General features: G+C 40.9%; 1 protein-coding gene across 4 annotated transcripts in view; it reads left to right on the forward strand.

The window, feature by feature from the left end:
• The window catches only part of LOC122773368 (rap1 GTPase-activating protein 2-like), an 81,469-nt gene that overhangs the window by 55,267 nt on the left and 11,302 nt on the right, over nt 1-14,900 (forward strand). For 3 of the 4 annotated variants that reach the window (XM_044032003.1, XM_044032001.1, XM_044031999.1), the window contains 7 exons: nt 2,017-2,101; nt 8,631-8,666; nt 10,909-10,941; nt 12,015-12,047; nt 12,952-13,173; nt 13,259-13,362; nt 14,308-14,386. In XM_044032003.1, the coding sequence (XP_043887938.1) occupies nt 2,017-2,101; nt 8,631-8,666; nt 10,909-10,941; nt 12,015-12,047; nt 12,952-13,173; nt 13,259-13,362; nt 14,308-14,386 (592 nt within the window). The remainder of the gene's footprint in view (nt 1-2,016; nt 2,102-8,630; nt 8,667-10,908; nt 10,942-12,014; nt 12,048-12,951; nt 13,174-13,258; nt 13,363-14,307; nt 14,387-14,900) is intronic. The other variant, XM_044032000.1, reaches the window with a different exon arrangement.

Consider the following 14,900-nt stretch of genomic DNA (forward strand, 5'->3'; position numbering starts at 1 on the left):
AGTACAAAAAAAATGAATTTTTGAGTTTGTCCTACTAAAGTCAGACAATAAAATACATTTAACCAAAAAATAGAAGCCGGTACACAGAAGAAGAAAACAACAGTGAGAAAAACAATGGCAAAATCCACGCAGGTAAATTTTTTGGACTGACAAGAAAACCAAGTTTATGCTCTGCCAGCTTTAAGAATTAATATTTTTAAGCTCATGGGTAGAAGGAAGACTTGGAATGAGTAGTACTAACAACTTAGCCTCCAGCTAATACTGTTACTATTGCAGACTGCTGTGCTTTGTCTGTGACTTTACTCCTTTTTCTTTGGATGTGTGTGGTGAGTGTCAGTAAAAATCGAAAGACTGTGGCTGTCAACATGAAAAATGTATTCCACAGTAGCAGAAAGGTCTTGTTTTCGTTCATGCCTCCACTCAAATTCTCTTTCTAGCTACATAAAAGGGGAGGGAGAGAACAAGCTGTTGCGCCTCCCACTAATGAATGGAAAGACGGGATGTGTGGTATTAATTTCACATAAACACTCAATTAAATCCCTCATGTTTCTGCATCCATTAAATCTGAAGGGACGGGTTACATCGTTCCACTTTGGTTTAACCGTGCATAGCACACACATGCTGGATGTCCATGCCTTGTAAAACATGACACAAGTTGTGTTTTCTCCGTCAACATGGAAAAGAGTTTCACATTAGTAATGCAGTGCACACGACAGAAGACCAGAAGAAAACATGGATATGATAACAGTTTATGACATAAACTGTTTATAAAAATCAGTCCACATTTCACAAGCTGGAATAGTTTTAGATAAAACATTTGGTTGCCTGTCACTAAGCATCATATATGAGGTTGTATTGTTAGTGTAGACTGCAGGAAAGTGGTAAAAATAAGTAAATGTTATAGTAGTGGCAGGAGACTGATTGGCTTGCCGGATAATCTCTGGAAAACAATGCTTGTAAAACCACTCCAGGAGCGGTGGTGTGATGTGGCAGCAGGGAACGACTTGAGAGAAACAACAAAAATTATTATCACTACAAAAAGACACAAGCACAAAATCTCCTTTTTAGAGAATCACGTGCAGAGTGGTGGAGTGAAGACCACGCATTTATATGTAGGTAAATGATGAAGATGAAATATGCCACAACAGCTGCCAGACTTTCTTTCCACATTATATGAGATAATCCTCCTGCTGTCTCCCAGTGGCAGGTCAAGGTTTAACATCTGAGATCATTTTTTGCACTGATACCTTCGAGTACGTCACAACGAAGGGCCATAATAGTGGAGAGGAAGCTTTTAGTGCCCAAGGACTACTCTTAAAATCTCCTTGACAGCTCCTTTCTACAGAGAGCTACTTGATACTTAACCGCATATGTCCAGCAGACACACTGACTCACTTTAGGAGCTAAATAAACTGGATGAACTGCATAAATAGCATGTTATTTTTAGCATTACTGCAGTTGATTCGGCCGTTTTCTAATTTCAGGAAGGTAATGTAAGAAACATAGAGACATTACAGTGAAGCAACATCTGTAGAGAGCACAGCTGGATAGTAGGTATAGGGTGATCAAACCCCATAGAAAAGCAAAATGTGTTTTATATAAACACACATGCGTCATGCAGGACGACAACTAATTACTATTTTCAAAGTTGGGTATTGATCAGTGTTTTACCAAAAACTGTCAGAGGAACAAAAACACTGAAAATATACACATTTTAGAAGCAGAAATTAGAATTTGTATTAATTTTATTGAAGAAAAAAAACTCACATTCATTAATTGGTTTGAAAAAGAAAAAGCTGTTGTCAATTAATTTAATACTTGACTCACAATTAATTTCTGCAGCCCTAGAGCCATGTTTTATTATCAGGTCAGAGGCTGTTTCAGTCTTTGAGAGGAGAAATAGTGACGGTCTATACGCCTCTGAGGACATGTGACCTTTAATAAAATGTGTAAAATTTTTATCGTCATGGACATGATCGTCAATAAATCCACCTTGTGTCGTCCTTTGCTCTGCAGGAAACAGGAGCAGCTGAATATTTCCAGCGTCCCTCTGGGAGAATGTCCACCATCGCCGCCCCGCACTGCACCGCCCAGCATGAAGGTAGGACTCACATTGATTAGTGTGGATGTGCGCACACATATACAAATCCATTGATTTACAGACTTTTTCTTTGACACGCTCTGCCCTTTTAGACCTTTGTGTCATTTACAAATCATATCAATTGTGATACTCCATTGAGAAGCTATCTCAGCAAGCAAAGCACTGCAGAGACAGTGACAGACTGCAGTGTCGCAACGGCTTAAAGTTCACAGCGTGACACACATGACGTGACTAAATGTGACGCTGTCTTATCTCACTATTTTAGTTTACACTGATCAGCCACAACATTGGAACTGGTTCAAATCAAACACATTTTTGGTCTTTGAACAAATTGGTCTTCCGTATTTAGTCATTTCTCCTTGAGTGAGATGCTACATCATTTATGTCCAATATTGCTCTCACAGACAGTAAACACAGCTACTTTTTTTTACTTTTTTTGACTGCTCCTCCATGCTAGAGCAATCTGGTCTTTCAGTGTCTGCATGGTATAAATCCTGAATCCTAGGGGAATCTGAGCCATTGATGTGGGCAGTGGATTCTGCTCTGTGACATATTTTTAGCTTCATAATTGTGCTTTAGGAAACACTTAGCAACACAGTACAGTAACAATATGGTAATAGCCTGGAAGTGATATTGTAGTATGGAAATTATATTATGGTAAGGCCATCTTATTTCTGTGGTGATCACCAAGTAACAGCTTGTCTGCATGGGGCATGAGCAAGGATGAATTTTAACTTTATAACAGCTTCTACTAATTCTCACCACCAAGCAATTACCTTGATTTTACTACTACAGTTATGAGTGTGATTATATCTCCTCTCACAAAAATATTACCCTTTTTATTACCATGCTGGAAACCGCATTAGATGGTATTACTGTTATATTTTGACATTTTACCTTACTATTACCACGTTGTTCGTATACTGTTAAGTGTTATCATATTTCTTGTCAAGTTTGTGGAGGATGTCACTCTTAATGAAGCCATTATTGAAGTTGCTGAAGGTAACACAGGCAGTGTAATGATGTTTAGTGATTGTAAGATGCACAAGGGAACCTTGTTGACTGTCAGATAAAGACTGAAAGATGTGAGAGAAAATACATATGGCAAGCTGTAAGATCTCAATTTCATTCACAGTGTGCTGCCTATTCCTGGCAATGATCAACCACCTACCCACTGAAAGCAATGATTTCACATATTCACCGCATTTGTCAAATCCAAGACTTTCATTTTGTAGGTAAACACATGCAGTTTTACAAAATGCAGTAATATTTAAAGATTCAGTGTGTAAAAAGGAGTGAGACTGCAGATTGTAATAAACAGAGGACTCCTCCATTCATCCTTTCATTTCCCACGGGGATTGGGGAACTATAGTGGCTCTTGAATTTCAGCCAGGACTTTGTTCGTCTTTGTTTACATAGTAAGCTTCCACTCATAGGCCGTTGCCCAATGTACATATAAAAGGCTTATTCTAAGGCAAGGGAAACCAAGCCCTTTTTATTTTAAAGGTAATAGTAGGTATTATAGTTATTATACAATTATACAAACATACTTAGTTTATTTGCCAATAAACCCTCCTTAATGTTACACATTCAACACAAACTAAAACATAATTTAAAAAAAAAAAAAGTTCTCCAATGCTCCCCAACATGGCAACTGTGTCAACATCATCTCCAGTTTTGCTGTTTAGTTGCTGCATCATTCACCGTTCATTAATAAAAAAACATTCACGTCATAAATGCACAGGCTACATGTCGTTGCTACACAACATATCTAATGGCATAATTGCCCTTTGAATAGAGTGGCCATAAAGAGGAGTGACCTCGGTGGCCAGACTGGCAGGAAAACAGGAGGGTCACACACCTTCTACACTCTGTTTGATGTATGTTTCTGACTTTATGTTTGCAGATAGGCAATAAAGAGTTAAAATGTGAACATGTGAAAATGTTAATGTTTAAACACCCCATCTAACTCTATCTTTTATGGTTAAAATAAGCAAAAAATGATTTGAGCATTAGATGTTATGTGTCGAAGGGTTAGCTGCACAAATTGTATGTGGGTTTTTGAAACTTGTGTGTGTGCATTGGTGTGTTGTCATTGGTAACTCACTTGTGCTGAGACAGTTAGCCCTCAAGACCTGACCTGCAGAGTGTGCTTGTGTGTTGTGTATATGAGTGTAGACTAACTGGAGACTGGAATGACCCGTTCTCTTTCGTCAAACAATTCAGTTTGCCTCGGAACTTGACTTTCCTGTTTGCGCTGCAGGTGTTTAAAGCCAAAATAGACAATTAAACTAAGAGAGAGGGAAGTACTATGTAGTATGTAGACGGGAGCAAGAGGAAGAGGAAGACGGGCACGCAAAAGCCTGCATGTTTTTGCTGCTGTTGAGAAGGTAAGTCTGAAAAAATAAAAAAAAATATTTCTAGAAACTGAAAGTGAATATACTCTACAAGTGTGTCTCGGCATGTTGACCTGCAAAAAGCCTCCGGCTGCAGTTCAGTTGCTTCGGGATCCAACTTGTTCATGTGGCTTACAATTATTATTATATTAGAAGGATTCCTCAGTAAGTCTACACACTGCAGACGGCATTGTAGCTGTATTATGCATTCTCTAAACGCAGTTTCTTTCATAAGCCACAAACCCACAAACTTCACAACTTATGTGTCTCAATATAAATATCACATTTCCAGCTACAAAGCTGTACTATACAGATTCTGTAGGATTGAGTGTTTTTTTATAGCTGTTCTGGACGAGGCCCACCCCCTCATCCACCCACCATCCTTTTTGACCCAGAGAAGGAGTTGTTGTGCTGTGGGATGGAGAAACAAACCTGTCTGTGGATCGTGCTGCAGTCATTTATGACGGTGCAAACTCTGGTGGAGGTATACAGTTATTCCAAACACAGCTCCTGCACGTTGAAAGCAGAAGTGAACTGCATTCAAAGAGAGAGAGAGTGAAAGCATGAGACTGAAGGGAGACCGGTGTTAAATGAGTTTTTCTGATACAGTTAAATTCTGTAATATTCCTTTAATTATTGCCTTCAACATTGCAGCTGAATACATTTGTGGCTTTCCATGAATATGTGTGATTTCTTGCAGCCACCGAGTGTGTCAGTCACTCAGGAAGGCAGCTGATCTCATCTGCCTGCGGTCTGTGATCAGGTTGCCATGGGAGATAAGAGATGCTGATGTTGTTGCTGGGCAAGAGAGAGAGAAACAGAGAGAGAACATACAAACAAAAAGCCATAGAGAGAAGGAAAAATAAGGCAGAAATTGGACAAGACTCGTCGGTATACTGTGCATCGTAAGTTTTTGGGGCTGTCCCAGGTGAAGTATGCCCAACGAGAAACGACTGTGGTCATTTCTTTGATTTTGTCTCCTTAATGGTGGTTAAAGGATGGTTGTTGTCATGGTCTTGGGACTATCTCACAGTGTATGTGCTGCTACTATATACAGCTACTAATTAGCCAGTGAAAATGCAACATGTAATGAAGTATTAGACGTAATAATAATAAAAATAAGTATTAATCAGCATTACACAGTCAATGGAGGCTGAATGTAAACACAATGCCAGTATGTGGGATAAATGTGTATGTGCCTCTGCCTCTTCTTTGATTTCTGTACATACACAGAATGATTGCCAGAGTGTGAGCCATCGTCTTCCACAGTTTACCACTGACATACACTTATGATGATTGGAACAGAAGAGGACACAAGGGACAGGGCAAAATGGAGGCAAATAATCCGAAGATGTGCTCATGGCGTGGCCAACTTGTGTCGCAGCTGATGATGTAGGAGATGACTTGCATCGTAGCCTAAGATCCCATGGCTGTCAGCAGTGTACACTGTGCGTGCATCATACTTGATGTCTTAGCCACGTTTCCTAGATCCACAGTGTCATTATGGTGATCTTATTAGATTGCTAAAGTCTCACAGTCTGTAGGAAAGAGCTGCAACTAACAACTCCTTCAATATTCGGCTGATAAGTGATTATTGAAATGATTAATCGACCCATTAGATAAACTTTAACAATTTGTCTGAGTTCAAAATGTACAGCCTTGAAGTGCTCAGGCTCTTTTGTAGTTATTATAAAGTAATTACCAAGTTGTTCAGCAGAGGGTGCTGTGAGCACAGCTTGGAACAAAGCCCACAATGGCATCCTGAATGCTGTATAGTTCCCCAGGGTTGTAGCCGGTAACTGTCACTGGGCCGGTTACCCCATGGCAGGGTTGCCAACTTCTTGATTCGGTTATATTGAGTAGCTTATTTCATGTACCTGATATACTGCCCATTACGTAGGCTGCATTACCCCTACCAACTACACACTTTCACTTTCACAGTTGAGTAAAAGATGCAGTTTTGCTGTTGTACAATAGTATTTCTAGGTATGTCACTTTCTATCAACCAAATATGAAATCTTCTTTTTTGTCGTCTGAGCAGTATCCTCCTGTCACATTTTACCTTTACACCTCGCCACGTCTCTGTTGCTATGATACACAGACTCAACAGTGAATCAAACCAGACCAATTAAAAGTCCCCATTTGCCATTATTTGCTGTCATTAATGAATGACAGATAGATCAAGAGGGCTTTCATTAGTGGACTAATCTGTATTTTTTCTGTTGTGGTTTTGCACTGACTTGACTTGATTTTTTTTTTTTTTAAAGGAACAAAGTGCGTTCCATATCTGTTCAATACGGGTTATCTTTCAAATACGGAACAAATCCTTTTTTTACTCAATGGCTGGCAACCCTAATCCATGGGCTTGTCCATGCGAGCAAACTAACCCAATCCACAGAAAAAGCCACCAAAGTCCAAACCATCTAAATCCCAGCATTTTACACATGATTGTTGCACACCAGACGCAAATGCCACGGAAACAAAACACAGGGAGGGGGAGACGAAAAACAGACTCATAGAAAATGTTTTTTTTAGTGACAATAGAGGACAAAAACGAGCTAAACCGACTTTTTCAGCAGATAATACCAACACCAAAGCATCTGAAATGCAGCTTGTGGAAGTACTTTTCAGCACTACACCATCGATGGCAAAGTAACAAACACATTTGTGTAGTCAGCTTTTTACTTAGAGGAGGAGTTAGTCTAAACCTGAAGAGACTGTGATGTCAGTGGAGGTATCACACACAAGTGTCTGTCACAGTAGTGATGGTATAAAACAAGTAGTTCAGCTCCACATTGTGAAAAAGACCATTTTCACGACATCTACTAGTCTTTGCCACCCCTACTGTAGGAGGGATAGGCAGTATACAAAAGAAATGAAGAGAAGAAACAAGCCAAATGTGAAGCTGAGATATAAAAGACAAAGCAGCCGAGAGAAAGAGAAAGAGAGGTTTCTCTTGTCCTTGCTGTCCTCTGGTCACTGATGATTGAGCACACTGTCAGCAGTTCAGGAGGAGCAAGCCCAAACACCATCAGGACCAGCTGCATCAGTGTCTTTGAAAGTAGAATGTTGTTACATGATACGTTCAAAAGGAAGGAAGATGTTAAAGCTGCAACACACACACACACACGCACACATCTAACAGATATGGCAATTTAGTGTTGACTCTGCAGGTCCGTCTGTATCGCTGTATCATGTTTCAGCAACTGGTTAATATTAACTCTGTGTGAGTGTGAGCATGTTGTGCATGTGTGTAGTGTGCGGCTGTAGAACCGCGGTGACAGATTTATACTGTAGATTTTCACCAAAGTGCAGGTAACCAGTGTCGAGAGGAGGCTTTATTATTTTATTTATTACAGCAGTGGTGTCAAAAGGAAGACATGTAGCGTTTTTATTGCCGTCATTCAAGAGACTATAAAACGCCAAGCCTCTGTTCACCCCTCTAGACTGCGTAAGGAGTGGTAAGGCATTATCCTGCAGTTCCTCTTGCTTTTCATTTTATGCTGCAGCACCTTGACAGGTGTAAGTCAGTGTGCTTTTGCCATTCAAGCTCAGATGAAGAGAGTCCTGTTTTGTTTGTGAGTTGAAACTGTGGGGAGACTGCCCTGCGCTCTCTGAGTGCTTGCTCTACTTTTTTCTTTCTTTTTTAGGCAGTACTGTGTTTACTGTGTGTAGTGGCATTGTTATTGATTCTGGACCATGAATGTTTGTGAACGCACAAGCCGAGATTTCCTCTGCTCACTTTGCATCAACATATTGTTCATGCACCAAAATGGAAGCATGGAGACACAAGGCGTGCGGACTGCACCATTATCACCCTCGCAGCGGGAGAATGTGTGAATGCAGTCAAGGATACACGTCTGCGTGAGTGCATGTGTGGATATAATGCTGCCCTGTGAGGAAGTGCGTGTGCATATGGGTGTGAGCGACCCTGCTCTCCTCATACAGCTGTGAAGGAGAGTCACACACAGTCAACCAATGTCATTCTTGTTCCACCTTAAAATGTTGGTGTAAATGAATGAGTGCTGACAGAGTAGTTGTACTGAACAACATTTGTTTGGTGTCAGCGGATTTTGCTGAGGTTTTGCTGTGTCACACCCTGTTTTAAAAGTGTTCCTCTGTGTCTCTTTCAGTCTGCAGAGTTCTTCGATATGCTGGAGAGGATGCAGGTATGAAACTATTATATGTTCTACTATAAACAAGGTATCTTCCCCTTTTTACACTTTTATTTCCTTCTCCCCTCGTAGTTTGACTAAAAAGTATTGAGCAGTGTATATTTGCAGTGTGACAATGAGAACATGAACATGGTTCAGACCGCTCTTTTCTGCAGCTCAACCAGATACAAACATGAAACAGGCTCTGATGATTCAATCAGTGTAGGTCAGCTGGGTTTGGTCGTTTGCTGTGTGTGGTGGATGGCCATGCAGGGATCAGAGAAGAAAATCTCTGCAGAGATCTGGACTCTTTATGACTATTTTCTTCTTCACAGTATGGAATTCAGTGATTCCAGCTGAACAAAGTCTGTCTCTCTCTGTCCCTCTCAACCTCTTTGTGTGCTCCATGGCATCAAAGTTAATGGGCAGTCGCTGGAAATGTTCATAAGACAAGTGTACAACCATTTATTCTGTTAGCACAGCCAATCAGATTTGCTTTGCGCACATATATAACCATATATATGGCTGTTCTGAATAGATATTGAACAGGAGAGTTAATGGAAGTTGTCTGATACTAAAACAGAATAGCAAATGTAGGTGTTTATGAATGTATCCTCCTGCCAGCCCCCATCATTTGTTACATCCACATACGTATGTGTTATAAAATGTAAATTTAACATATATTTTTTTGAGCTTAATGTGTTACCGAATTTGTTTTATGTTGCGGCAAGGAAAAAAGAGCAAAGTCTTGTTGTGTAAGAAGTACAGGATGCTGAACCCCCAATGAGCACAAACTATGCTTTTCTCTCTGTGCTTAAGACCTCATTTTATGTCAAAGAAAACTATATAAAAAGCACATTTATGCACCCAATGCTGCCCTTGGTGACATGTTCCTTCAGACAAGGACACCGCACTGTTTTGACAAAATCCCTCCTATATCATGCGGCTGTTGCAACAATCCACAAATGAAAATTGTAAACAATAATTGCATCACTTACTGCTTTTAATGATTGTGTTTGTTAAAATCTGAAATACCCAGCTGTTTGAGGAAACATATGAACATGCAGGGTTGAGTTTGAGGAAACTGGAAAGTACTGCGAGTCGGACTCATACACTGTTGGCTTTGTTCTTTAGGTGCAATTTGTAGACCTTCAATATGAATCATGATTTTCCCCAAAATAACACAGAAGGTGAAAAAAACTGAGAAAAGTAGGAAAAGCTTGAGGCAAGGATGCAGACTACAGACTGAGCGAAGACGTCACAGGAGTTATTTGGAAAGTGTGATTTTAGGATGACAGTCACTCTCTCTTTCTCACGCACACACACAGTGAGGCTGTGCACCTCATTTGTCTCCTCTGAACCTCAGCTAGCATTGACCTGCTCTGTTGAGCTCTGCCACCTATAAATCCTCGTTTTTAAACAGTGTCCAACGTGTGCTCCAATAGTGTAATCTGGATGCCGCTGATAAAGGTCACATTTTTGATCCCTCATCTTCTCTCATCCTTTCTTTTCCTCTTCTTTATCGCCTAATATCTCACCCCACTGCTTCTCCCATTTTTCCCTTTGTGCTCTCTCCATCGTTGTCTATCTGCCGCTGACTAAAAATTGAAGCCTCTTAGGATGGTCTTTGTGATTGTTCTCGTATTGTGGACAATGAGTCCCCTGTGACTGTCACAGCTGCTCCATCAATATGCACTCAGGCAGACAAACTCCATTTGTGTGTGTGTGTGTGCACGCGTGTGTGTACTGAGGGTCCATTAGTCTGTGCTTGTACTGTTCAAATGAATGCTGTCTGAATGCTTGGTATGATTGTATGTGTTTGAAGTAATGGTACCGGTGTGTATGTGTGTCATTCATGTGTTTATTTCCTCAGTTCTCCTTTACTTGGACGAGCTCTTGTTTCTACCAGACATGGCTTTTCACATTTCTATATGTTTATATATACAATAGAAAACACAGGAGACTGATGAAGGCCTCAGCACTGATGTATCCCAGTACATAAAATAGGAATATGAGTGTCTATCTGTATTACCTGTGTGCGTGCATGCATGTTTCTATGTGCCTTTCTACATACATGTACGACTCATGACTCCTTCACTTAAATCCACCCGGCAAGAGACATGGTTTGATCAAAAAACAAAAGTGCCATGTCATGTTCGAAGAGTTTTAAAATGCAGGAAACAGACAAAAAAAACAGTGAACTTGCTTTTGACCCTTGTGCTTTTCCGTCCTCATGCTGCGCTCGGACACTAATCAGGTGCCTAAACCTGAAGAGACCAAAAAATGGAAGGTGTGACCAGACACACGCTTGTTCATATCGAGTGTGGATCTCATCCGTTTGTGGGTTGAGGATTTTTCAGAGGGCTGCGGTGCCGGAAGTGACGTACTGAGGGCCGGCTGCCAATGAAAAGCCGGTGCCAGCAATTATTCCCCAAGCTAGAAGTCCCAAAGTTTTCACTACAATAAAGGATTTTGAGAGAAATCTCAGAAAAGTGGAAGAGACGGCTTCTAAGTATATCACGTACAAGAAACAACTCAATTTCAGGGAATAGAGCAGGGGTTCAGGGTTAGACATAGAGAAGAAGTGAGGTTAGGGTTAGGGCCAAGATGACCTGGTAAGGCCATATAACAAGTAAAAAGATGTCACGGTAAAGGCTATATTTCGTAGTCCTTGGTTACTACGGCCCTCAGTACGTCACTTCCGGCACCACAGCCCTCCGAAAAATCCTCAACCCTGTTTGTGTTATGTCCTCCATTTTTCTGTGTGACTTCCCTCATCACTGCTTTATCATGCCTGCTCCTGATTGCACCTGTCTCATCTATCTGCTCATGAGGGATGATGAACACCCCTGTGAACATTTTTCAGTTTTTTCTCAGGGCTCTTAAAGTACAAAATCAATAGCCTCCTGATCTGATTGATTATAAACTGAATGAACTCCAGCCATCAATTGATCCTCCTAAAGCCTGCCAGTGTCCCGACCCCTGTCAGAATATAAATGCCCGGCTCTCTGTAGCATCATACTCTCCATGGTGCAGAGGAGCCTCCTCACTTTTTAGAGGTCGTACATCGGAGCTGTACTTTGCTAGCAGGCTGTCAAATGACTGGAGTAGCTGAATCGAAACAGTCCTGACATCATCAAGAGGTGACACACCCTCCCTGACATTAGCTGATGACTCTGCATTTCAGGCTGTTGCATCATGACCCAAGAGTCCATTGGCAAAATAAGTTGTGTTACTCCCTTGTTCCTGTGGTTGTGGTTTGTGTGCTTACAACTGCATCATTGTGGTGAAAGTTGGTGAAGATCTCTGGTGTTAAAATAAGTCTCTCTAACAGTGTGTGTGTTTTTATCCTCTGTTTAACAGGATGATTATATCCCCTACCCACGGATAGAAGATGTGAGTCATTCCTCACCCACATTACACTTATTACACATGTACATCCCACTTCTCATGTCTAACCTTGAGTTAGGTGTTTCCAAAAATAGAGAAAATATTTAAATTCTTTTCTGTTTAATCACAGCAAACTTCCTGGCTTGTGGTTTTTTTGAAAAATATTAAAGGGACGCTTCAGGTTTTTTTTTTTTTAATTATGGTTTCATGAGGTATTGACGCATTGTCAACACTGACTTCGCCGAATGTGCTGCCGTTTCGGTGAAGCAGCCTGGGACCTGGACACTCACTGATAACATGGCTGCCAGCAGGGACAGCAGGGAAAACTGATTTTAGCTACTTAACAAAAGGCTGACCTGATAAAAATCTACACCTGCTTGGGGCTAGGTTACCTTAAGAATAATGTTTACTTCACAAATAGACATCCCTTTTCAAGCGAGAGAAGACAAGTTTGTATACAAACTGCTCCCTGCACCAAAGTCCATAGAGAATATGTGTAATTTTACATCACATGCTGCGTCCATCACTAAGTTCACAATTGTTAGTCTGACTGGTGTTTGAAATCATTTGTTTGGATTTAACCAAGTTATGGAGTGAGCAGTTGACAAACATTGTTTTCTAGCCAGAAAAGGAAGTCAGATGAGGAGATAAAACATATGCTCTAAGATAGACTTAAGCAGGTGTAGATTGTGTTATGTGAAACTTTTGTTCAGAGGCTAAAATCAGATGTTCTTCACTCCCGGGTGGCAGCCGTTCTATCAGTGAGGAAGAGTGCCAAAAGGTGTCATTGCCTCACGCAGCCACATGTCAAAAACCTGAGCTATCTTTTCAATGAATGTCTCACAGCTCTTATTTATTTATTTCATTTTGGCTCATTTTGGTCTGCCTCCCTTGGCCTCTCTGGCACCAGGTCCTGGAGAAGGGTGGTCCATATCCACAGGTTATCCTGCCTCAGTTTGGAGGTTATTGGATTGAGGATGTGGAGGCACCAGCTGGGACCCCCTCCTCCTCAGAGTCCAGTTTCTGTGAGGAAGAGGACAGAGAAGATGGGATGAGCCCTGGTGGGGGGCACACTTATCGCCTGGAGTGCAACAGCACGGCGCGTGCCTACCGCAAACACTTCCTCGGCAAGGTTAGTGTGCTTTTTATTAATATGTGGACGGCTGTTGTGTTTGACCTTATGTCCAACACCTTCTCTCCTATGCTCGTAAATCCAGGAGCACATGAACTACTACTGCACTGGCAGCAGCATCGGCAACCTCATCTTGTCTCTAAAGCACGAGGAGGCCGAAGCGCAAGAGTTCTTACGCATCATGCTCAGGTACAATGAGAGAAATACACTGTCATTATGTGTCTAACATGATAAACAACATATTATTTCATTTATCTTGAGTGTCCCCCTGTTGGTTTAGTGTTTAAACCAAAGTGCACTATTTGAAAAATATAAAAAAAGGCAGTCCATCTACATGAGAAGTTAGGGGATCAAATCAAATAACGCTGACAGAAATATTTTTACAGCAGCATTTTCATTTAAAAGATTTTTTGTTGTTTTTCCAGCACAGATTATTGGTGGCACTAGTTTAAACATAAGCAAATCACTGCAGTCACAATGAACTTGTCCAACTTGTTAATGGTCTGTATTTATGTTGTTCCTTTCTTGTCTTGATGACCACTCGAAAACTGCTTTCCACTCACAGTTTCACCATTCACTCACACATTCATTCAGTGCATCTACATTCAGTCACACATCTACCCATTCACATGCTGCCAGCACAGTCGTCAAGTGTCTTGCCAAGGGACACATCAGCATGTAGTCTAGAGGTGCCTGGAATTGAACCCCTGACAGTTGGAGACTTGGATTGGCTCCCCCCCTCCCCCAAGGCAAATCAGTATGATATTAATTTCATGACAATCCACCTAATATTTGATGAATAGCAAATGTTACTGTAGTGCTTTGTGTCATGGCTTACTGAGGACAGACACGTGGTTCTGTCGTGGACAACTTTCCTGCAATTATCACAGCCGGTGACATTTTAATGAAGAGCCGACTAAAAGAATGAAGAAAATCTCTTTTTTATTGGCTACTGTTGGCACCGAGGAGGAGACTGTAGCCAGGTGATGGCTAATCTTCCCTTTGGCAGCTGACAGTGATGATGTTGGTTCTGTTGACAGCATTATTCTACACTTGGTATTAATCAGCCATCATTTGCTGCAGTTTTTTCTTTCTCGGTGTGTTGTTGAAACAAATCTCTCACTGCTGTTGCAGGTCGAGGGCCAAAACAGTCCATGACAGGATTTCTTTAGCCGGCATCAACCAGCTGCCCAGTGTGCCTCAGATTGCCAAGGTAATGTGTCTTACACGAGCATGATATACTGAACAAAGATAATGGGAACTGTAAGTGGATGACATACTGTATTGTAATGGCTCAAGGAGGAGCTGGAGGAAGACAGATATATTTTTTAGCAGCTTACTGACTCCATACTTTGTTCCCAGCAGTAACTGATGATTTTTAAAAACCATAATTCAGCACAAGATATCACAGTTGATAGCAAAGCAAACTGAATATAATAAATGTGCACATATTGTAGGGCGACTACAAGTAAATTAAGACAAACCAATGAAGTGAGAAAAAAGTAACCCAATATATTTGGCATTTTCACCTTGTGCATTTCTGTGTTTAAATTGATTCAAAAGATTCTAAAGAGGCTGTATCTTCAAACAATGACTATATTCATTCTCGATTCATTATTCATTGGTTGATTATACCTCAACATTTCACAAAATGGTGGAAAATGTCAGTTGGTCTTTCCCAAAATCCATTCAATTGTCATAGACCAACAAAGAAACCAGAATCTATT

This window comes from Solea senegalensis, linkage group LG8 (genome assembly GCF_019176455.1).
Source record: "Solea senegalensis isolate Sse05_10M linkage group LG8, IFAPA_SoseM_1, whole genome shotgun sequence".
NCBI classification, from domain to species: Eukaryota; Metazoa; Chordata; class Actinopteri; order Pleuronectiformes; family Soleidae; genus Solea; species Solea senegalensis.